The sequence below is a fragment of the Molothrus ater genome, chromosome Z, assembly GCF_012460135.2.
Source record: "Molothrus ater isolate BHLD 08-10-18 breed brown headed cowbird chromosome Z, BPBGC_Mater_1.1, whole genome shotgun sequence".
NCBI lineage: Eukaryota > Metazoa > Chordata > Aves > Passeriformes > Icteridae > Molothrus > Molothrus ater.
The window spans coordinates 24,991,253-25,015,526 of NC_050511.2; the positions used below are offsets into that span (position 1 = coordinate 24,991,253).

Here is a 24,274-nt window from a genome sequence, read left to right on the forward strand (position 1 = left end):
CCTGTGTTTAATGCAGAAGCCTTCCTTAGACCTTCATCCCATCCCCAATGGCAAGTTGTTCTGCACAGAAGACAGCTTCCCTGCAGTTTTTATGTCAGCAACAATTATCCTTATATTTTCAAATTCAATTAACAAAGAGAAAGAAAAAATCATCCTTGCCAAATACCCTGCTTTCCCTGTCTCTCATATACTCTTTATCATGGAATATATTCAATGACTTTTAAACTACATGATTTTTGACTTTTCTACAACAGACCCTAAACAAATATGGAAAAATCATATCTATTTTTTATCATTTATGTCCCAGTTTTAGATCAAACTTCTGAGGAACACTCAAGGAATCTCAGCAGGTGACTGTTGGAAGTCTTCCTATTTGATTAAACTAAAACTAAGTTCCATACAAGCACCAAGGCTCCTCCTCTCTACTGCCCCACTAAAAATTCACACCCAAAAGAAGTTTTCTACAGCATCTGGCAAGGGGGAACAATATATTCCATGAAATCTCCTCTACCAGTTTGGTGACAGCCAGTGAAATTTATTGGAAGGCAGTTGGGTGCTCCTGTGATGAACACCCGCACAAGACAGACAATCTTCCCCAGCGTCTTAATAAATATTTAACAGCAGATGATGATGAGGAGGTTTCATATTACTAACACTTCATTATTTTTGTACAACATGCTACAGGCCATTTCTTGGAATATGTAAAGTATTATACTAAATAATTAAAATGAGATTGTACTTTTCAAACTAAGCCAGACAGATACACTTGGTGATTCAGCTAAATGGTTTTACAGGGTGTGTTTGCATACTCAATACCTTGCAAAATTTGATCACCCATAAACAGCTTCGCTCAGCTATTAGAATGAATTATTTATTTACACTAGTGCATCTATTTCAGGCACTAACTTCATTACAAAATACATACAAAATATTTTAATGTACTAAAGCAGGGCACCCACAGCCAGGTCTCCACCCACTTCCCAAGGAAAACAAAGAACTCCTAAGGAATCTTCTTAACATCAAACAACCAACAAGACTGCCATTTTGTGGCCCTTTTCCTGAGAGATTACCTCCTCCCCTGCAGACTTGCTATCCAAGTCACATCTCTGCACATCCCAGAGCTGGAGCTTAGGATCCAGTTCACTATGGTTGTCTGACTAAAAACCCTCTGCTCATGGTTTTCTGCTTTCTCCTTTCATCCCTCTACTTCCCTGAAACTTCTACCCATGGAAAAAACACAATACAGGTAAAGAATAAATCTGCATATAAGGGGGATCATCCACAAAATTCCAATTTTCTTGACACCACTAATTCCACTGACTCCATAAACCACTACAATGAAGTTGGTAGAATCATAAGTGTGAGAAGAATTAGAAAGACTCAGCCATCATTCTGTTGCTGTTTAGTAAGTCTGCAGTTAATGAAAGCCTGAATATGGTGTGCAGATTTACATCAACACCAGTGGTACTTCAAAAGACAGGGTCAGGCAATCTTTTTTACTCCATTCATAACCTTAAAGATGGGCACTATTTTAAACTTCCCTCCACAAATGAATGATCTCTAAAGGAGAAGATAACAGAAAGAATAAAATCAGACAGACATTACACAGGATAGGCATTACTTACATTACTGTACAAAATAAAACCAGAATAACATTAGCTGCCTTAATTAAAGGATTATGTTATAGTGCTGCATCTACTGTGGTTATTTTCAGAAATTAGAAAAGTGTTTTGAGATGAGAATATTAGTAACAGAACAACAAAATCTGACTTCTACAGAGGTGAAAAGCAAGTGTTTCTTGAAATATACTATTTGCAGGTGACATATAATGACATATTTTTGACTTTGGTATCACACTGCTATGTGATTTAATCCCTTTTGCCATTTGCTTTAAACAAACAGCAGCGTCATTCCGAAGAGGGAAAAAAAAACTTCCTCTCTGATTCATTTCATCCAAGTATCTCAGAACCATGGAAATCTTCCAGCAGAGCATGAAAATCAGTGTTTTATGGTATGGAGAATTTGCTGTTGCCTATTGCAGAGTCAAAAGTAACAGCTCAGTTGTTCTAATAAATCAATGAGATTTTGAACTTGGAAGATGCTGGTGCTGATGTTCCTCAACTTCATATTCTTATATATTTCCATTTAATTTTATTCTCATTATAACTTGCACTGAGCACTGAATGGGCCCTGTGCTCACCTCTGTAGCCATCTTCACTTAAATTAGTAGGGAAACATTAAACACAGAAAAATCAATTTAGAATTGTTCTCAATGTGGCATCTACTCAATTAAAAAAGACAAAAAATTTAAAGTAGCTCAAAATATGACACCTGTTCAGGAGGCTCCCTGACAAACTGTGAGCTCCGTGGGTCATATCACCCTTTGCTTTTTAAAAATTTCCTTCTTTCCATCTTTCCAAGTGAAAGAAAATCACAAAGAATTCAGTCACTGTGGGACAGTGAAAAAAAATGGCACTACTAAAAATATCATTAGACATACCAGAAAAAAATAGGTTGAAACATATCTTCACATGCAATTCTGCAAGTGGTAGGGGGCTGGCCTGTCACTGACTCAAAAGGATGCTGTTTTAAAGTGTGTGCTGTATGGGACACAGTTACAATCCAGCTTAGAAAAATCAGAAAGAGTTCTTTCAGCAACAACAATATAAAAATTAGCTTACAATGATTACATATGCAGAACTGTGGTGACTTTTTTGGGGGTGTTGCTAATCCTTATTTACCAGGTTCCAAGTGATGAAAGTAATCTTATTTAACTAAGTTCTCCTCATGGTATCCCATCAGCCACTTCCAGCACTGGCAGCAGCAGCTATGCTATCTGAATAAGGCCCTGAGCTACTGAGATTTGCTCCTTGCCAAAATCCAGTGTTGAGTTGGAAGCACAGACAAAGAGCCTGTACCACTTCAGATGGCTTTTTAACACTGTGGTGCAAAGCATATTTCACCTATTTTTTATCACACTTGCATCAGTTTTACATTGTATATATTCCTGACTGCAACAAATTCACCTTAACACAAATATGATAAAAGAGCCGGGCCTATTGTTCTCAACCTCCCTGATGCAAACATAGAGCAGACAGTTTTATGCAATGTCATTAGGCCACAACTTAGGTTAGCTCAGGTAGATGTAGTGGTGGCTTAACCCCAGCCAGAAACCAAGCCCCACACTGCCCCCTCTCTTACCAAAATGACTGGGGAAGGGTGAAAGCAGGACAACTCATGGGCTGAGAAAAAGAGAAAGCAAAGGCTGTGCACACAAGCAAAGCAAACCAAGGAGTTAATTCAGTGCTTCCCATGCACTGGCAGGTGTTCAGCCATCTACAGGAGAGCCAGGGCCCATCATGCAGAATGCTTACTTGGGAAGACAAATGACATCACCACAAATGTCCCCCCCTTTCCTGCTTCTTGTCCCCACTTTATACACTGAGCTTGGTGCCACATGGTCTGGAATATCCCTTTGGTCAGTTTGTGTCACCTGTCCTGGCTCTGTCTCTTCCCAGCCTGCCAAGCACCCCCAGTCCCTCCCCAGTGTGGCTGTACCAAAAGCAGAAAAGGCCTTGGCTCTGAGCAAGCCCTGCTCAGCAGTAACAAAAACATCTCTGTATTATCAACTCTGTGTTCAGCACAAATCCAAAACACAGCCCTATAGCAGCCACTGAGAAAAAATTTAACTCTACCCCAGATGAAACCAGCACAGACAAAAATGCACGTTCTAAATGCCATCTAAAGTAACAATGGGTAACCAAAGCAAATGAATCTGATACACAGTTTTAAGAACAGGTTAAACAGAGTAATAGCCATTAGCACAATCTGCCTTAGGGAATAGGAAGGAAATTTCATATAAACTATATGTAGTTACAGGATACTACGCATTGTTTCTGGAATCTTTGCTTTTTCTGTTGCAAATTAAATATTCTACATCTCTAGAAATCACTTACTTTGATGAAAACCACTATAAATAAATCATTTTTCCAAAATCAAACAATCTCATTTGTTTATACTCATATATGTACAAATTTCTGTCCTTTAAAAAAGATTTAAATTACATTAGTCAAATAGAGTCCTCTTTTTGCTCCTTGGGTTTGCATTTGGCTGCTTATAAAGATCACAGGTTTTCCTATGTTCCCCATAAAAATTTAAACTATGTTTTTCACTGTGTCACATGTATAGATCCTTCATACTAAATGTCTTAGGTAAAACCTTCCCACATCCAAGTTTCAGCAGTTTTCCAGATATATCACTTTTCAATTCTATTTCTGTAACTACAATGTCTGAATAAATGAAGTTAAGGTAGCAGCAGCAAACAATCTATTCACATGAAAGCTTAAAAGAATTAAACTTGCCCTGATTCCTGAAATCAAAGAGGTGAATTCATAGGTAAATCCTCAGGCATCACCTTGGCTAGTTAACTTGACATGTCAATTAAATGCAAGACTAATTTATTCAATTCTCAGTCTAGTCTGACACAAAACCTATACTTCCCCTCCTTCCTAATTAGCCAAAGTACTTGCTTCTTTCATGCAGATAATTTCATAACCATTACTGTAAAGCATTAACACATTTTTCTTTCAATCATATTTTCCTCCTGTTGACTGACACACCTTTTCTAGTGAGGTTACTTATGCCAGTTTCAGTTCAGTGGGAACTTGCCTGAAGGTCTTTACTGAAGTTCCCTCCCATACACATAGAACAATGATACATAATCATGATGTTAGCTATGGGAAGACACCTATGTTTTACCTTAGGAAATATGAATGGAAAATTATGCACTACAGTAATGTCGCCGTTTCCATTTCTGTATATTTATGAAGCTTAATTGAATACTACTTAACATATGGTAGAATGCAGTCTGATTAACTCCTTGGAAACAAGTTTAGATGGTTCTTCTCTTTAAATAATTTAAGCGGGTTTTTTTGACAGAGCAGACTTCTTACAAAATGCCTAATTCTGTGAAAGTTAATCAAACCCAAGAAATTTCTTTTGTGTACACACAAAACTTTAACTATATATTAGCTCTGGCTATGTATGTATATGGTGCATGGCTATATGCAGTAAACCATACTCAGTATTTGTTTCTTAGTTCTATGTTGACAAATTATTTAAGAATGTTTTTTTAAAGATGATTAGGAGACTTTATACACAAAGCTAGGTGGAAAATGTATGGAAACGCACAAAAATGCCATGAAATATTCATCCACGTGAAATATTGAAGATTTTAGCTAACTTTTAAGTTCTTTCCCTCACTGAATTTAAGATGGCTTTCCTTCAAAGTGGTTGGAACTGACTATATCCTGCTGAGGTGTCAGAAAGCAGAGGCAAAAGCTGGAGATGTTCTGAAACTCTGCTAAATTCTCTGGGGAAGAAAACATGACCAAAATTACTCAAGAAAATCCGTTTCCTAGTATGAAATGTTTATATTGTTCAATTTGATTGACATTGCTTAGGAAAAAGCGATTTGCATAATCTCCATGTGCATGGTCCCTTGGGGAAATTCAGTACTCTTCTCATTCCCCAGTCCCTCCCTGTACAGTGGTCCAGATGCAAGACAGAAGCAAGTCTGAATCATGCAGACTCATGCACTGCATGATCAAAGCATAAAATTCTTGTCATCTTCTCAATAACAAATGCAACCATAGAATGTGATGTCACATCTCTCTGGGGGGAGGCTTCCAGCCCTGACTGCTCCAGCAGTGCAGTGGTAGGCTTCACAGCATCATCTGAACCATCAGAATGCTGCAAGGATTTGCTTCACTCCTTTGCATAAGGTGTCTTGTGTCACCACCCAGGCAGTACCTGCACATTTTGCCAACACACCTTGGTCAGACATTTACACTGGCCTCTTGGGCGGGCTCTGGAGCCAGAGTTTGTCCCCAAGAGTGCTGGGACTGCCTTGGTGCCCGCTGCCAGGGCAAGATATCGATGTCTACACAGTATGCATTGACAACAGCTGAACACAAAGCTGGTCCATTGTGTCTTGAGACACAGACACTCCACCAGCTTATCTTAGAATCAGTGCAATTTAACTGGTACAAGCCAGTTTAATTAAAAAAGATGCTCTCATGTGGGCTCAACAGAAAGTATCCTGGTTAGTTTCTATCTGTATGTTTGCCAGTGCAAGCTAAGCCACTTTTGAGAGCTTTAAACCCACATATGTATTCCTTTTCAAATTCACACTAACTAAAATGACGACCACAGCCAAACTAGAACGAGTTTCACCAGACTACTTATTTAGGCATTTTTAGAAATATTAATCTCTTTTACTAATCAGCTTGGTTTGCTGATTGTAGTGATGTGACTAGCCTGCCCTACCTTTGGTTATAACATGCTGTTTTGGCAATCCACATACCAAAGACTAGTAAGGTTGTACTGGATGTCTGTTTAATTCATTACAAGGAGCAAGTTCCTTAATCAACGATGTAAGACAATTAACCATTATGCCTGTGTTTTCAATTCCTAAATCTGCTGCCCACTGGTCTTTGCTGTGATCTGACCTGCAAGCTGGTGTGAGAACAGAAGCTATTCTGCACTGCCAACTGCACAAAAATGGGAGCTCAGGCACTGCTGCAGCATTGCCATGTTGTGTCTCCTGAATTTCACAACTGCGGAGAAAATCCCACCAGATCATTTAATCCCTTACCCCAAAAGTGCACCGTTGGCCCCAAGACTTTTAGCTGTTGTGTTTTTACATCCTGGTCTACAACTCACACTAATGAAAGAAGTTAGATCAAAACTAATATTGTGCAAAATAAGAAATAAACCCCAGATAGTTTAGAGTTTCTCATAAGTTTTTAAGACCTTCAAGGAATTTTCAGTGCACGCAGTGCTCAGATAGGCAGCCTCTTCCACCCATTTTGGTAGCCACCATACGCAGCCTACATATCTTTGCCACACAGCCTATGTATCTTTGGGAGTACTGGTAAAATGCAGGAATAAAGAAAGGTAATGCAGCAAAAGTTACTGATGTAACTTATTCAAACATTATATTATTCCTTAGAAGTGATACCACTGTCTGTCCACAGATCTTTCAAGATATTTTCATCCCTTAATGAAGCAAGAAAAGGGTGTTTGAACACTGATTATCATTCTAAGACAGGAAATCAAAAGCTATTTTAACCAGAAATCATCAAGTAATGCACATATGTTCTCAAAGAATCAATAAAATGCACTTGAAGAAGAGTGATTTCTGCTCACAAAAAACAGGTGCAAAAGCATTGGGAAAAGACTGAGAGAAAAACACATTCTGAGTACTATTATGCAGACACAAAAAGGAGTTTTGTGGGGTTTTTCAGTAATTTTTTGTATTTCTGTTCTGCTGTTTTTCTCACCTATCATGAAATATCTTGCAAAGAAGCATGCAACTGTTTTATCAAAATCTCTTGCTTCCGCTACTACAAGCTGTCTTTGTTCCTAGGACTATTCAGCCAGAGAGGGGGCAAACTGCCTGTACTACTTCTTAATTAAATAAAGTATTAATTACCATTATTAAAAGAATCCTTGTTGCTTTTGCAGGAAAAAGACCTCTGCTGGTAAGAACTAGTGGATTTCCACAGTGGACTAGTTAATGCTGGCTGACAAGAAGTGTCCGTTTTGAGGTCCACCTGATTTTCACTAGTCCCTGCTACATCAGAATTTGAGATATTCATCCCATACACACCGTCCTCATAAATGAGAGAAGAATTTGATCTGTTGATTCTTCTTAGAGACACACACACTACAGCTTCATTGAAGTAGAAAGCATTTTCACCATGTAAGCTGTCCAATTGATTATGTCCCATTATCTGCAGAAGGGGAAAAAAACCAGCAAAAAACAAAACACAGAATTTTACTTTCACCTTTGTCAAGCAATAGAACCAGAGAATCACAGAGTATGTCAAGTTGGAAAGGACTCATAAGAATCATGGAGTCCAACTCCCTGCTTCCCACTGTATAAAACTGAAGTGTATGACTATAAGCATCATCCTGAAGAATACTTATAGCAGGATGCAGAAAATTAACTGCCAGACAGAATGGGGATTCATTGCAAATAGTCATCTAATCTGCCAGAGGTTAACCTCAAAACATATTAAATTTTATGTGTATTCAGGAATAAACAGCAATTACCTAGCAGATCTGGTTTTAGCTCACTTTGAAAGAAGTAATAACTGTGAAGTCACAGATAAAAAAGGACCACTATCTGGGATGCATTGAGCTCTGCAGACTACTTCCAGAGGGTTAATATTTTGCCTCATGGCTCAACAAGGTGCCACTTCTCATATGTAAACCTGTGTACTCTGCAATCCAAAAATAACACTGTACCTCACATAGACAGGCAATCACAAAGAACAGGGCTGCAGCAGTCAAACTGGGGATGGCAAAGAGATTTAGCAAGCAAGCCAAGGCTCCCAAGGGCAGAAAATGCAACTCCTGCAGACTCTTTGTCTGCAGGTGTTTATTAAGGCCAATCTCACAAAAAAAGCAGGAGAATTAAGAGTGAGTTATTGCATTGTTTGGTCACACAAAATTATCTTGGCTGTGTGTAATACAAAAACATTGGGAGGGGAATACCAGCTGACTGACTATCACTCAACCTGTTCCACTGCTGCACTGAGTATGGTAGTGGAAACACAGGAGAAAGACAATCTTAAGGTCTGGATGGATTCAAAGCCATGTAGTCTACTTGAAAAAAAATACAAGCAGACTTACAAATGAAATATTAGATTACAAAAACTACTACTCTCTGACACTCAGCATTGAATTATTTTGCCTCTCTGTACATCTGAATATCCCTGTATCAGACTATTATCTTTCAACTTCCCCTCGAAAGATATTAGAAGTCACATTCCTTAAAGCTGATGGGAAACTTCAGTTTTGGATTTATCATCCACTTCTTAAGCACTGCCAAACAAGTCGAAACTGTAGCACATGATATGCTAGTAAAAAGTGTCTTCGTTGTTTGGGCTAGCAAGCATATATGGGTAAGTCATGTACACACTGTATTCACAAAAGCCAGATGAAAAGGGGGAGGTCAGAGGCCAATCCTTTAACCCCTCAGGCGGGCACAATCTTAGATGCCAAATGGTTATGGTTGAGTTGCCAGCTGAAAAACTACGGAGGTGATGGCTTGAAGAAAGGCTCTACAGATTTTCTTGTGAAAACAAGAACCTGAGGGGAAAAAGAAGCTGTTTGGGTCAGTGAGCTTTCCATATGTGGAAAAGCCAGGCAAAAAGTTTTGATTTTCAGGTGCTTTAGAGGACAGTTATGGAAATCAAGACCACAACCACAAAGCAGGTATTAGAGATAAGAACCAACCTGGCAGGTGAGCACCCAGACAGCTGAGTTCAGAGGCAGACTGCACCCTTCAACTTCAACAAAAAATTAATCATTTTTATTATTAAACACTTAAGCAGTTTTGGGGCTACTTTAAATTGCACCCCCAAATAATAAGCATCTCCAAGGATTTATACTGTCAGAGATGGTGCCACACACCAACCTCTTCCCCTAGGGGGCTGGTTGTTTCAAGGAACAGGACAGCAGGGCCTGATATGTGGAGTTCACAAGAGCCTGATGTTTGTTACTCCTGGAGGTGCACCTTTTCCTCCCTAGAGCTAGTGGTCCAGGAAAAAAAACAGCAACCAAAAACTTCATTAAGTGCTTTATATGCTTAAGCATTACAATAATTAAATATTTCTACAAGATGCAGAGACACAATGGGTCTTACAAAGACAGTAGTAAAGCAGAATAAAACACAGATTCTCATATTTATAATTTCTGTCTTCTCAATTAAAAAACACCTGCCTAACTTTGGGTTTTCTAGGTATCTAGCTTAAAATCACAGAATGGTTGAGGTTGGAAAGGACCTCTAGAAGACATCTGATCTAACCCCCCTGCCGAAGCAGGGCCACATAGAGACAATTGCCAAGGACCACATCCAGGTGGCTTTTGAATATCTGCAATGACAGAGACTCCACAACTTCCCTGGGCAACCTGTGCCAGGGCTCCATCACTCCCACAAGAAAAAATAGTTTTCTGATGTTCAAAACAAATCTTCGGTGTTTTTGTTTGTGCCCATTGCTTCTGGTTCTGTCACTGGGTGACACGGAAAAGAACCTTGCTCCATCTCTTTTATAATCTCCATTTAGGTGGTTTTTTACATTAAAAGGAGCCCCCATTAATAAGAACCATTTCTTCTCCAGGTTGAACAGTCTCAGCCTTCCTTACTGGAGAGATATCCCTAGATATCCCTGCCTCTCAAACAGGCACTTCACCAGACACCCATCTTCCTGTCTCTACCTCCTCTCCACCCCACAGCTCTATGCTTTTCTTGTACTGGGGGAGCCAGACTCCAGGTGTGTCCACAGCAGAGAGGAAGGATACCCTCACTCGACCTACTAGCAATACTTTACTCAGTGCAACCCTGGAGACTATGTGCCACCTTTTTCGAAGGGCATGTTGTTTGCTTATATTCTATACCAGGACTCCCAATCCTTTTCACAGAATCATAGAATCATAAAGGCTGGAAAAGATCTTCAAGATCATTAAGTCCAACCTTCGACCCAACACACCACCATCACATCAACAAAATCATACCACTAACCACCATGTCCAATCACTTTTTGAACACTTCCAGGGACAGTGACTCCACCACCTCCCTAGGCAGCCTGTTTCAATGCCAGCAAAGAAATTCTTCCCAATGTCCAAATCCAACCTTCCCTGTCACAGCTCAAGGCCATTTCCCCTTGTCATCTCACTAACTGCCTGGGAAAAGAGGCTGACTCCCATCTTGCTACAACCTTCTTTCAGGTAGCTGTAGAGAGTCAAGCTGATTTCCAGCAGGTGATCACCAGCATCTACCCAAGCGTAGGGCTGCTCCTTCTCAAGGGCAGGACTTCACACTTTCCTCGCTTAAACTTCATGACATTCAAAGAAAACGCTAGGATATGCCTGAATCTCAGCTTCCCACATGCTCACTCATTACTTTAAGAACCAACAAAACCCAGAGATCCTGGCCTATTCGTCAAGGCAGGTTTCTAGGCATGCAGTCAGGGGTATAGTTACAATGGGGAAGCACAAACCTCATAGTCCCCTGTGTGTGAAAACAGGTTGTTTTGTTGACCATGCTTCCAGTGCCACACGAGTTTCTTCTGCATTTTCATATTGTCTCTTTCCCTCTCCACCATTTCCTGGCCCTCCCGGAGCCTCTCCAGACTCTGCTGGTACTCCTGCAGCTGCAGCTCCAGTCTCTGCCGGCTCTGCTGCAGCAGCTCCTCCTCGGCCTGGCACTCCCGCTCCCGCTGCTCCAGCCGGCCCGCCCTCGCCTCCTGCTCCCGCTGCCGCTGGTCACATTCTCGCAGCCACCGCTGCTGCTCTTGCTGAAACTGCTGCTTCGTTTTGTGTATGTTGGCCAGTTCCACCCTTTGTTTTTCCAGATTCTGATATTTCTCTTGTTCCAAAACGAGGTTCAGCCGAGAAGCATGGCTCCGACTGGTCTTCTCATTCTCTTGCAGTAGTAACCTATGGAGCTCTTTGTGGCTGTCCTGGATAGCCAGTACTGCCTAGACACCACAACAAAATCAGACACAAATGTTTAAATATCAGCATTAATCCATTTCTGTGTTTTTACGTAGAATCATTATCTTAAAATGCTGGAACTTTTTTGGGAGGTTATTCCTCAAGCAAATAGATAAAATTATGTGATAATGCCTTTACATAGAGGTATTTCTAAAATAAAACTCAACTCTTTTGAGCACTTTGTTAAAAGTTTCTGGTTTACACTTAGTATTATAATACATGTTTATGTTACAGCTGTGCATATGCACTTCAATTACAGCTGGGGTCCTGTTCTGTCAGAGGATGTAAAGCCACACAGGAAAAACGATATTTCATGGTTGAAGAGGGCAATAAGGCATTGGGAATGCTATATTCACCCAAGTATTCCTAACACAGCTGTGACTTCTACACATAAAACTGTATTGTTTCCAAGTGAGTTCACTCTGGCTTTAAGGCTCTCCTTGCTAACCTGCAACACTGCTAACAGTCCAGCTAACACCAGTCCTACCGGCACCTACGAACACAGCCATGTCACCAGGACTGTACCACTACACACACCTGACCGAGGTGTCAGTGCAAGTATAAACCCGCAGTATAGTAATGGTTTCAGGTTTGATGTTCCTACTTTATAGTTGGGAGTTCTATATTCCATCCGTCACAAGGATGTTGTGACACTGTTTGCATTAAAGGTTGTGACATCCTCCAGTAATGCAAAAACAAATAGCTGTGATTAAGAAGAAAGAAAAGCAAGAAAACCCTAGATCTGCTGAGGCACTTATTGCACTATGTTTAAAAGCTGACATGGGAATCTATTTCAGGAGACATTCCCAGAGAACTCACGTAGCCCCACTGCCACATGCTCTTCACCCCAGAAAGCTTTTAACTTCATGCAATGTACCATCTGCACTTTCCTCGACTCTTCCTCCAGTATTGGGTCAGTTCCAGTGACTTGTAAACAGGACAAGATCCTCTGCTTGTTTCTCAGCACCTGACTGTTCATTCATGGTCTGAGCAGTTAAGGCATGATCCTAACCTTACTTTATTGTCCCTATTTGTTTTTCAATTACTCAAAAATTTTTGCGCAAATTAGATGATTTTTATTTTGCTTTTGTATTGTTTCAATACACTTAACTTCTAAGCCCAAAGTTTCCCAGATTATTATGAAATATGCTAAGACCAATAGGGTCTAAAAATTAGGTATACTTAGATGAAACATTTAAAAATAGAATTATAAATGTGCAGCTAAATAAAAAGAAGTAAGTTAAGACATTCAAGCTTAGCATAAAAGAGGCAAATACTCCATACTAAGGCTCTACAGTAAATGTAGTAAGTAAGTAAAGTAAGTAAGGCCCAAAGTAAGTGAGATTTAAGCACCTAAAATGGGCTGAGTTTGCTACCTGAGCTACCTGGCCAAATTACTGCTGATTACTAGCCAGGAGAACAGTCTAATCAAAATACAATTTTTTTTTCAATTCTTCAAACTATAATTTCAGAAATCTGTATGTGGAATGACATCAGTTCAAGCGGAGCCATCATTTTGCTTTCCTGCTAGGTTTTTGGACTGTAGTGACATCCTCTTTTGGGAGGAGGGACTGATCTCCAAGCAGGTTAGTATTATTTAGTTCTTAAAAAGAAACCTACCACTGATGTAGAATAAAACTCTATCCTGTGACAACTTATGCAACAGTCAGAAGAGATCAGGATCAATTAACATAATGTCTAAAAGTAGGACAACATGAAAACAATTCTTTAAAAGTAAATTATTAGGACAAACTAATTACTCTCTGAAATTAGTAGTGGAGTAGTCACCTGCATGCTGTATAAGAGACGGGTTAAGTTCTGGATTGCTTGTACAATCTAGAAAATAAAAGAGAAGGATTTTCAAAGGTTTGACCACTGTTAACTAAATAATTACTACATTCTGTCTGAAGTTTAAATTAACTCACCTCTGTCCCTGTAGATTCTGAAAAATTCATATTTGCTCCCTAAAAGAAACACATGTAGGTTTAAAAAGTTGTTTTAAATTTTAAAGTTGTAACATCAAGGTAATTTTTTTTAAACTAGTGGGGACATGTGGCTAGGAAATGTGTACTGAGTCAACCCTTTATGTGGATATATTAAAAAAGACAGAAGCAACAATCTGTGAAGACTAATAATACATCAATAATGGAGTTCCCATGGAAATTACTAGAGATTCTGAACACAACTGTACAAATAAAACTATTTCATCCACAATTTTAATCCCTTATCAGTAATGCTACACAGAAAAGACATTTCAATTCATTCTTTGTTTACTTGAGAGTTTTTATATATCTGTTGTATATGCAGATTTCTGTATATACAGCCCAATGGGTTAAGATTAATTACAGTAGGATGAAACAGCATAAGAATCTTCAAAATTAGAGATAATAATGTACTAAGAAACTAGCAAGAAGGCATGTTATTGGATCACAAAAAATGCCTTAGGTACCCTGTGAGATGCTATGCCCAGTACATGCTACAAAAGACACCAGCATGGTCACTACTGTCCTCTGCAGCAAGGCACAGCTGCTTCACACTTTCCATCCTGCTCCTTTTCTTAAGAAGCTCTCTAAATTTATGGGGTGAAGCTACCCATAATCCCTTTAGCATGAAGAACAGCTCCTCTGAGAAAGATAAGATGAAATGTGAAATGGTGAGGACTCTTTCAAATACAATCCCTTCTGAGACTACGCTGAAAAGACTTCCTGTATGACTTTTCCTTTTTTTTTTTTTTTTCCTAAAGAAGCTCAGGAGTGTTTGGGGAATATTTGTTTTCTCTCTGATTCTCGTAAGTTCTCTACTGAGTATCATTTTCCACGACAGAGAGCAAAGCATCTGCTCCATTTAGATGCAATAACTGAAAATGAAAATGAGAAAGACCAGCCCCCTAAACACAACCCAGCACAGACACCCTTGGGGCAAAGGGAATACCAGCTGCATCATTTCCTCCACTACTCTTTCTCTCATTATATCTCTTCAGTATTTCCTTCCACTCCCCCTCCACATCTTCACCTCCTCCTTCTCACTGTATCCCCAAGCCATAGAAAAGCTCAGCTCTCCTGTGAAAGCTGACGATTTAGCATGGATGTCTTTGTGCAGTACAAGAATAGACTCAAGATAGCTCTGCTTTTCCTAAGCTGTATGGTGTGCAGTGGGTAAGGAAGCAGCACAGGGTCAGGAGGGAGAGAAAGGAGATAAGGCTGGAAGTGTGAGGAAGAGTGAAGAAGGGAGAGCCTGCACACTGAACAAGAGCAGGGTTTCCCTCAGGTTTTTAAGCTCTTTTTAACTGAAAATGGATGTGCACAGGGGAAAGATTTGTCTGGTATTGGCTTGACCAAGGAGTTGCAAGTGGCCAGTCCCAGTGCCCATGGTCACCTCACTGCAGCACCACTTGAGTGCTAAGACATGAGGCTGAGGAAGGCTTAGCTGAGCTGGCACAGCTGGCCCTGCAAGTCCAGCTAGGAGTGAAGCAGTAATTTCAGGTGTTTAACTGTGCTGAAGGCCACCTCTCTGCCTCTCTTCCTGATCACCTTGGTTCAGAGAGATGAAGATGGTCAGATTCCAGGGCAGGCTGCGCTGTGCTTTGAACAACGCCTGGGAAGATACACTTAAAAGGCAGGAGCAGGGGAGACAAGATGGGGATCACTTCTCACAGCTGCTCACTGGGGAGCCCTCATGTTGCAGGGACAATGCTTTTCCTTCCAGTATCTAGTCAGCATCTAACCTCCAAGCTGGGAGGAGCTCTTGCCCCCCTGTCCAGCTCCTGTTTTCCCAAGCTAGTTGGGCTGAGTCCAGAGCCGTCATCCCACGACCCTGGGACGGCACACCCACCTCCCTGGAAAGCCCTTGCCTTGCCTGTTTTCTTTGCTCATTCTGCCACCTCCTGGTAACTCTGATTCTGACATGGTATCAGAAGATGTGATACATGCCTTCCCAAACAATAGGCCTTAAATAACAGGATGATGACTTAGAGTGGAAGAGTTGGATGCAAGTCCCTCCAGTTTTATGAATAGGCATAACTTCAAAGTTAGAGGAGCTTGCTGAAGGCCTTCTCCAGTCAAATCCAGGAAACCTCCAATGGTAGAGACCCCCAAAACCTCTTTGGACAAACATTGCTCCTTGATCATCCTTGCACTGATTTTTTTTTTCCTTATATACACTCAGAATTTCCCATGCAGCAACTTGTAATCTTAGACACTTATCCTTTTGCTGCACATCTCTGAAAAAGAAAAAAGCCCAGCTCTACCTTCTCTATAACCCCAACGGCAAAGTTTTCCTGTAGAGCTACTGCAATTTTTAGCGGGCTATATGTGAGCCCCTCCACCCTCTCTAGGTTGGATTCCTCTTCAACTGCTCCCTCACTTTGTTTTCAAACAATTTTTTCTACTCACATTCTTCCTCTTGCTCCCTTCTATCAGCAGTCTGATAAGTAAGATGATCTAGTGCTAAGCATAAGGTGAGGTTGTAGAGAGATTAGTGTATTAGCAAGAGTATTCTCAATATAGAAAACAAACAAACAAACACAGGTTTTAGGCACACAAGCCCTCTTTCAGACCTGATGCAAATACAGTATGTTAATGCTAAACTTTTGAGCAAAGTTTTCTTTCCATTTCAAAGTCTGTATCTTACATTCTTGTCTCTCCCCTTTATTCCTTTTGTGATTCTTATTCTCCACCTAAGAACTACACTATTACGGTTCACTTTATTTTCACACAGTAATTCATGTTGCTTACTCTGCTGCTACATAAAATTTGTCATTCCTAGTCTTGCCCAGAACTGATTTTTGATTCCACTTTTCTCCCCAGATTTGCTTATCAGCTATAGGACTTTGCAAAATGGGCACTTTCTCTTCTCTTTTAGTCTATAATTGCTCTATTCTGTTTTGATTCAAATTCTGAAGCAAGCTGGTGTAAAAACATTCATCCTATCTTATGTGCTTGTTCTCAGGACAAAGTTCTTCCCATGCACAAGTGTTCCTTGCATCAGCTGAGGACTCTGTCACTGCAGGAGACTTTAATCATCCTGTGAACAGGAACAGCCCATACAAGTGGTTTGAAAACACTGCCTGCTATTACAACTCACTGATCTCAAGCCTTGCAGAAAAATCATTCTGTGCTTGGATTGTTTATGGCTGCTTTTTAAAATTTTATATGCAATTGCTGTGACCTCTATTAGACTGAATTACCTGGATCTGAGTGAAAATCCCCATAAAAATTTGAATAGCATGTACATGCACAGTGCCCAGACTGCTGTGTGCAATGCCGGAAAAAAAACTGTTTGCAATACCTTATCCTCAAGATCAGCACCTGCCATTTCCTTTTCAACACTGAGATCAATTTCTGGTGATTCTTCAATTTCTTTTCTTTCTGCATCTAACAAATAAAGCCCCAAGAAAATTCATAAGAAAGGTATCAAAGCATATATTGACTAGAAAAACAAAGAGCATGCTTTTCTACTGCTACTCAGGACTATGAGAAAGTGATTTTTATAGTTTGTAGTTACATAATGGATCCTAGGCTGGGGAAAAACTACTTTGCAAGCCATGATGGCACACACGGCTCAACTCAGTTTTCCTACCTTACAAATTAGCACTATTTCATTTATGAAAGGTTGGAGGTAAGTGTAACCATAACACTAAAAATGCTCTGTAGCAATGTTTTTTACACAACTTTAGTGACAAATTTGTTGTGAGAAATTAATGCTACCCTTTGCAGCTGAAATTATTGGAATATTAATCCCAGTTTTCAACGCTCCTGACAATAAGAGAAATGGTCTATATTGCAATATAGACTTGGTGCAGAGCTTAACAACGACAAGAAAGTGTAATTTCAACAAAGTTATGTAACAATTTACACTACCTGAGCATTTGCCCAAAGACAACTTCTATTACATTATTTTCTATTGATTCTGTCCTAGACCATGGAGGCTTTCCAAAAAACCAATCTGGTATCAATTATTTTAGCACTCTAAAAATGTAAAAGCATCAAATTTTACTCACCACCCAGAACAGATTCCAGTTTTTCACTGGTAGCAAATCTATGCTTCACACTTAATTCCTCAGTACTTTCCTCTGGTGATCTGTCTGTTTCACTCACTTGTGATGTTATTACAGCAGTGTGGAGACTTTCAACTAAAGAGGAAAACATGCAGAATTACAGACATCCCTTAAAGAGCTCCTTAGGGCATGAATGCACTCAATGACATAGAAATGTTTGAACATGGAATAATTTAGCTTGTAAGAGACTTTCAGAGGTCACCTAGTCCTGCACTTCACTAAAACCTGGTCAGTCTAAATTGTGCTGCTCAGAGCGTTGCACAGCAAGCCTTTACCGCCTCCAAAGATGGAAACTTCAAAGTCTCCCTGAGCAATCTGTTCCAATTTTTTAACATTCTCATAGTATTTAATTTTTAATTTTAGTTAATTGGAATTGCCTGTGTTTCATCACAGGACTATTGTCTCTTGTCCATGTGTTCTTTTATTGTCATATGCCTCTGCAAAAATCCAGCTTCTCTGTATCCTCCCATTAAGCTGCTGTGGACAGAAATGAGATCCCCTCAAGCCAGCTACCTCAGCTTGTCTTCAGACATCATGTCCTCCCACCCTATAGTCATTCTGGTGCCTTTCACTGGATTTGTTCTACTTTTTCCATGTCTCCCTTGGCCAGGGAAAGTGCAGCATTTGTCATGGCAGCCCAGACAGGACTCACCAGGGTTAAGTAGAGGAAGAATCACCTCCCTCAACTTGCTGGCAACTCTCCTCCTACCGCAGCAGCCCAGGAAGCAGTTGGGCATCTTTGGCACAAGGGCAACTGCTGCCTCATGGTCAACCTGCTGTCGAGTAGGACTCCCAGGTCCACTTCTACAAAGGCATTTTTCAGCTCATCAGTGTCCAGTCTGTACCAACATACAGGATTACATCACCTGAGACGCAGGACTTTGCATTTGTCTTTGTCAAATGTCTAAGTGTACCTCTTACCATTTTCCCCATCTGTAGGGGTCTCTCCAGCTCACTGAATGCTCCAGCTCTCACCATGACAGTCATGGGTTTGCTAAGAGTGTACTCAATCCCGAGGTTAACTGCATTAATAAAAATGTTGAATGCTACTGGTCTCAGGATACACCCCCTAAGAGAATCCCCTAATAACATGATACCGACTGGATGTCATATGACTGACCCCTTCAGCCCAGCAGTCCAGCCTGTCTTCCACCCAGTTAAGCAGTTTACATCAATTCAGATGTAAGGACACTACAGACAGTGCAAACAGTGTGGAAGGTCTGAGAGAAGTCAAGGTAACCAACATGCACCTTTCTCTCACCATAAAACCTGTCAGGTTAGTTAGACACAGCTTGCCCTAATTAATCCGTGACAGTTGTTCCAAATCATCTTCCTGTCTTTCACGTTCTTGGAAATGCCTTCCAGGAGGATTATTTCAGAGATGCTGGTGAGACTGACTGTTTTTTAGTTCTCTATATATTCCTTCTTGGAGTGTGAGGCTTGCTTTCTTCAAGTCATCAGGAACCTCTCCTGATCACTGTGACTTTCAAAGTTGACAGAAAACAGGCTCACAGTGACATTGGCCAGCTTGCTGTGCAGCCTTGGACTTATCCCATCTCATCTCATGGATTTGTGTATACCTAATTTGCTCAAGCACTGTGTAATTCTGTCTTTGTCTACTGTAAGCAATGCTTTATTCCCATAGAGCCTGCTATTAGCTCAGGAATTTAGTATTTCCATCCTGGAAAATGATCCCCACAACTGTCTATAATGTAAACAACTGTAAGCTCACAGAAAGTGTTGTAGAGTCCCGAAATCCAAGACATCATCAACATCAACAACAGCGTGAGAGAAAGTGAAAAGTACGGAAGTGGGTAGAATAAGGAATGTAATAAGTATAGGCTTCCATTTCAAGTACTTTCTGTTTCATCACTGACTTACTACCCTACACAAATTTAATCAATTTTATCAATAAAATGCTCTTTGACTTTATAATGATGATGAGGACCAAGATCCACTGATTTATAGGTTGAAATGTTGCTAGTAGCACACAATTCTCAATTTAGGTGATGCTAAAATCAGGACTCCATTTACCAGTGCTCCTTTCCACTACGTTTATGAGAAGTTTAGTTGAAGATCCAGCTAGGGAAGGTATCTACAAATACCATTCCCTTCCTTACTTTGTAGGACAGCACTATAGATGGTGCAGCCATCTACCAACATCCTGTTAGATAGTAGGCAGAAAGAACAGGACTCGTACAGCAACTGTGGCAGGTGTTTCTTGTTAGAAATTTGATTTGCTCTGTATGTGATCATACAAGATTCTGAAGTGACATCAAAATCAGCCAAGGTGGGTGAAAGTTGGGGACCAGGTGCAATACCATACTGCATACAAGCTCCTCCTCTGCTGTGCTTCACCGAGCTGTACTATGAGGACAGCTAAGAACCTAACACCATGCCCCTGCCTGCATATATTTGATGCTATGCCCTAAACATATCTGTTATTTTAAAATCTGGCAGGTACCATCTCCTGTATCTGACAACAATAAACACGGCAGATTTTTTTTCTATGCCCTTTGGCAATTTTTGACACTGCCACTTCTTGAGACTTGACAGAATTGCAACACAAGGCCACATGTCTGCACTTGGTTACCTTAAAATATCTGCCCAAATGAAGAGCCACCAATCCACTCTTCCCGCGCAAACTCACCTTCTCTGAGTGCTGCTGCCAGCAGTGAACCAGCCTGTGGAGTTTCTCCGGAATCAGGTTTGATAAGCAGGTGAGGTTCTACATGGACATCGTCAAAGCCACACATGTCTCCCAGTTCTGCATAGATACGCAACTTTTCTTCTAAATAACTGCAGATTTGCTGGTCCTGGTTACTCAGTGATTCTGTCAACCAAAATTGAACAGCGCAAAAATTGAAAACTGTGCTCATTTTTTATGCTGCAGGGAAAGCATGCTCCCCATTCACCTTTCTAATCTTTATGCCATGTAGGAAGTGCTAATTCAAGTTAAGCTTCTTTTAAATGGCCAGGACCCAAATTCATCCAAGTTCATCCCACAGTCTGTCCAAATGAAAGCTAACATAAACCCCTGCAGAGTCTAGGCCAAAACCCTACCCTAATGAGGTGGCTTTGGCTGCCTTCTCTGGCCCTCATTACTGCTCTTTTCTCACAACAACCTGCTAGCTCTACCTCCTGGAAAAGCACTTGGCTCATGTGTGCTAATAACTCAGGGCCTCAACCTCAGAGAACACCTTCTTTCAGCAGAGGATGTGGTTCTCAATAGGACAGACATTGCTGCAATTTCTCTCTTCATGGCAGTATAAAGATGTGGGAGTTAGGCTTAGGGGCACCAAGGAACCAGAATTTATCCTTATTAGCTATATTTGCAGATAAAAATATTAGCAGCAAAGGACAAAGTGCCATAAACAAGCACAAAGCCACACAATTTTGAAGATTCAAGGTATTTTCACAAACCCAGAACTACCTGGTCCTGATGCTAATCTGTGAAATTCAGTGTTTGTTTTGAAAACATCAATTTTTACTTTTATTTTTTAGTTACAGAAATGTAGTAAAAACATTAAAGTGTTTGGAAAAAACATGCTTCTTTTTTACTACACTCACATTATACCATCAGACCACCTCATCTGTCTCTGCTCTGACTCTACCTGTCGAGCCACTTTGAACACACCAGCCAGTATGGGTGCATGACTAATTCATCCTGAATGCTGAGGATGCTGGAGCTCTCAGAGCAACAGGAAATGGTGCCACACCTTGATATTTCTGAATTCTGTATGTCTTGGCCTCAGCAATACGTCTGTCCTCATCAGATTCACTCATTTTTACTTCTTCTTCTTCTTCTTCCTCTGGACAACTTCAAAGATAAAAGACAAAGGTGGATAAAGCAAGATCTGCACATCATATATTCATCCTCAATATAATGTTATGTTCACAATAAACAGAACACAACACCAGCACCTTTTGCAATAATCCAGAAGCATGCCATTTGTCTGCCTCTTTAAGAAGCAGTAAGTGGACATCAAGCAGACTGAAGGACTCCTTATTACTCTGGTAAGGCTGCACTGAGCAGAGTGGCTGGTGCACACCCACAGGTCTGCTGTCCCAAGCATAAGCTTGGGCCCATCAGAAGCAATATTTTCCCCACCATTCTTAATGACCGGATGCCAAGATAACAAGGCATGAATTGTGATTTTCTCAAAATGGTTGTATGGACACCTGCAGGACCCTGGAAGGCACTCAGTGCTAAAGGCAAAGGTGGGGGAAGGCTGGTAAAATGGCTGGTAAGGATGTCTGAGGAACAGAAAGGGTCTGCTGATTCAGTGGGAAACCAGGAGGAATATGGGAAGTATGGCAGGAGTGATTAAGAGGTTTTAGCACCTTGAGCTCAAAGGAAAACCCAAACTCACAGGTGGACCCAGTACAATGGAGAACAAAGAACATCCTGCCATGAATATCCAACCAACCTCCCATCTGCTTTGGACTACCAGCATGAAAACCAAACCCCTTTTTCCCTACCTTTCCACTGCCTCTTGAATATGCCTCATCCAGTTGTTACGTTCTTCTTTGGAGCTGGTATGAACCTCATACATCTCAGGCCCCACAGATGAAGCACTGATCAGAAACATCCCCCTTTCTTCATTGGCTACTTCTCTTACAATGAGCTTCTGAAGGGAGATAACTGAGGGCTTCTGGTCCTGCAGGAAACAGTCAAAGCACAAGCATAATAAATTACTTTCTTATAAAACACCACACTCTAGGAAAACATGATTTTTCACTAGTCCTGGTATAGCCAGACTACTGAAAGTTCTAAGTAATCAGACATCTTTTAAACTATTCTTTAAAATATGTTACACTGCTTGTAACATATGTCAACAAACAAATTAAGCACTAGATATGTGCTCAAAAGAAAATCTCAGAGGCTCACTGATACTGAGACACAATATTCATATAATGTTTGTATTTATATAGTTTGGGAACTTCTTTCCATGACCTTTCATGTCCTTTATGTGTGTTTACTACTATATTTTCAGTAAAAACTGTTCTGTTTGTTTTATGGAACAAAAAAATTAAAATTTGTATTAGACAACTGAAAGAGCCTGCATTACTTCCCACTTTCACAGTCATGTAAGGCACAACATTAAAGATATACTTCTGTTATTTTTATCCTTCTCCACAAAAAAATTTACTTTTGAAAAGAAATTAAATTTTCTATATACTGACATACAATACCAGGATTTAAAAAAAAACATAAGTTATGTGGGAATGAGCTGGATAAGGACCTAAGTTTTGAGAAAGATACAAGTGCAACATATGTGTTAAAATATCTGATAATATACTCACAACAGCTGCAAAGATGTATTTTTGATCCTTTTCTTGTAAGAACAGTAGTACATCAGTTAGAAGCAGAGCTAAGGTGTCTTAAAATGAGAAATGGAAAATGATGGCTTTTAATTAAAATTAGTGCAATCAGTGTTAAATTCTTACTTTATCTTTATAAAATAAAGGGAGAAGCCCTGATGAAGAAATATCTTGTAGAATCCTACAGCAAACTAAACAAGAAATATCTGAATTAGCCCATGGTCTGCATGAAGCACTTGCACATCCCTGCTTGATATCTCCCAGGAAAGTGCACCATGCTGCAACACAGGCCCGGGAAAAAAAGAAATCCTTGCACCAACAGCAGTAAAACTTCCCTAAGCCTGACAAAGACTATCTCACATAACCTTGCTTTGTCTGTGCTGTAACTCACAGCACAGTATTACACTGGTAAAGGCGTTTCTAGAATAATGATCAACAGACAGCTTTATAAAGTTGTACAGCAAAAACTAGTGTTTTTTCTAAAAAAAAGCCCAAACCCTAATACATGATTAACACCTAATACTTGATTAAAAATCAAAATCTGAGCTTGCATGTAAAAATTGTGCTCCAGCCAATTGTGGCTTCAGAATTTATTTTCTACTAGGGATGTCTCATTACCACTGAATTGTTAATAAGCTATTTTCAATGGCAAATACTGCAAACAATAAAAATGTACAAGTGAAAACATAATATTATGAAATTAAATTGAAAAACAAAAAACTTGAAGGAGGGGATTGGAAGAAGAAATGCAAATGGTATTGTATGTGAATTTGTGTTCTTACGCAGTTTACTCACAGCTTCTGGAACTGATCATCCAGAAATTAGTGTGACATTGGCAATATCACTACCTCAGACATTCTTATTTTCAATATAGCACAAGAAAGTATTTTCACTCTTTAACCATCTTTGAATGTTATTTGCAAATAAAGAGTTAAAGGACTTCACTGCTCAGATAAAATACCTTTGAACCGACCAGTCGCTGTCTTCCAATACACTAAGCCTTCATGAAGAAGTATCCTCTCTTTCCTCATCAAGTCTTGCTTCCTAAAAACATGGCCATTTTTCAGCTTTGTGTATGTTTTGTTTTCAGTTCTACAGAGAATTTCCAACAGCTTTTGCTTTTTCTCATACTCATTCACTTTCAAATCTACTCTTGCTATTATATCCTTAATTAGACGAAGGGCTTTGCACAAGTCTTTATGTTCTTCTGTTCCTTCTGTATGAAACAAAAAAAACAACATGACACTAGTCACCATGTTCAAGAGAAGATATTATTCCTTGATTTCTAGAAACAATATGCATGATGCAAACCTTAAATTGATAAATTTG

General features: G+C 40.0%; 1 protein-coding gene across 1 annotated transcript in view; it reads right to left on the minus strand.

Moving 5' to 3' along the window:
• ARHGEF28 (Rho guanine nucleotide exchange factor 28) overlaps positions 1 to 24,274 on the minus strand; it is a 119,731-nt gene that overhangs the window by 10,185 nt on the left and 85,272 nt on the right. The window contains 11 exon segments of the mRNA XM_054517972.1: positions 7,496 to 7,796; positions 11,070 to 11,549; positions 13,354 to 13,401; positions 13,491 to 13,529; positions 16,852 to 16,937; positions 17,564 to 17,695; positions 20,271 to 20,453; positions 21,340 to 21,440; positions 22,103 to 22,281; positions 22,928 to 23,004; positions 23,907 to 24,161. Coding sequence (XP_054373947.1) covers positions 7,496 to 7,796; positions 11,070 to 11,549; positions 13,354 to 13,401; positions 13,491 to 13,529; positions 16,852 to 16,937; positions 17,564 to 17,695; positions 20,271 to 20,453; positions 21,340 to 21,440; positions 22,103 to 22,281; positions 22,928 to 23,004; positions 23,907 to 24,161 — 1,881 coding nt within the window.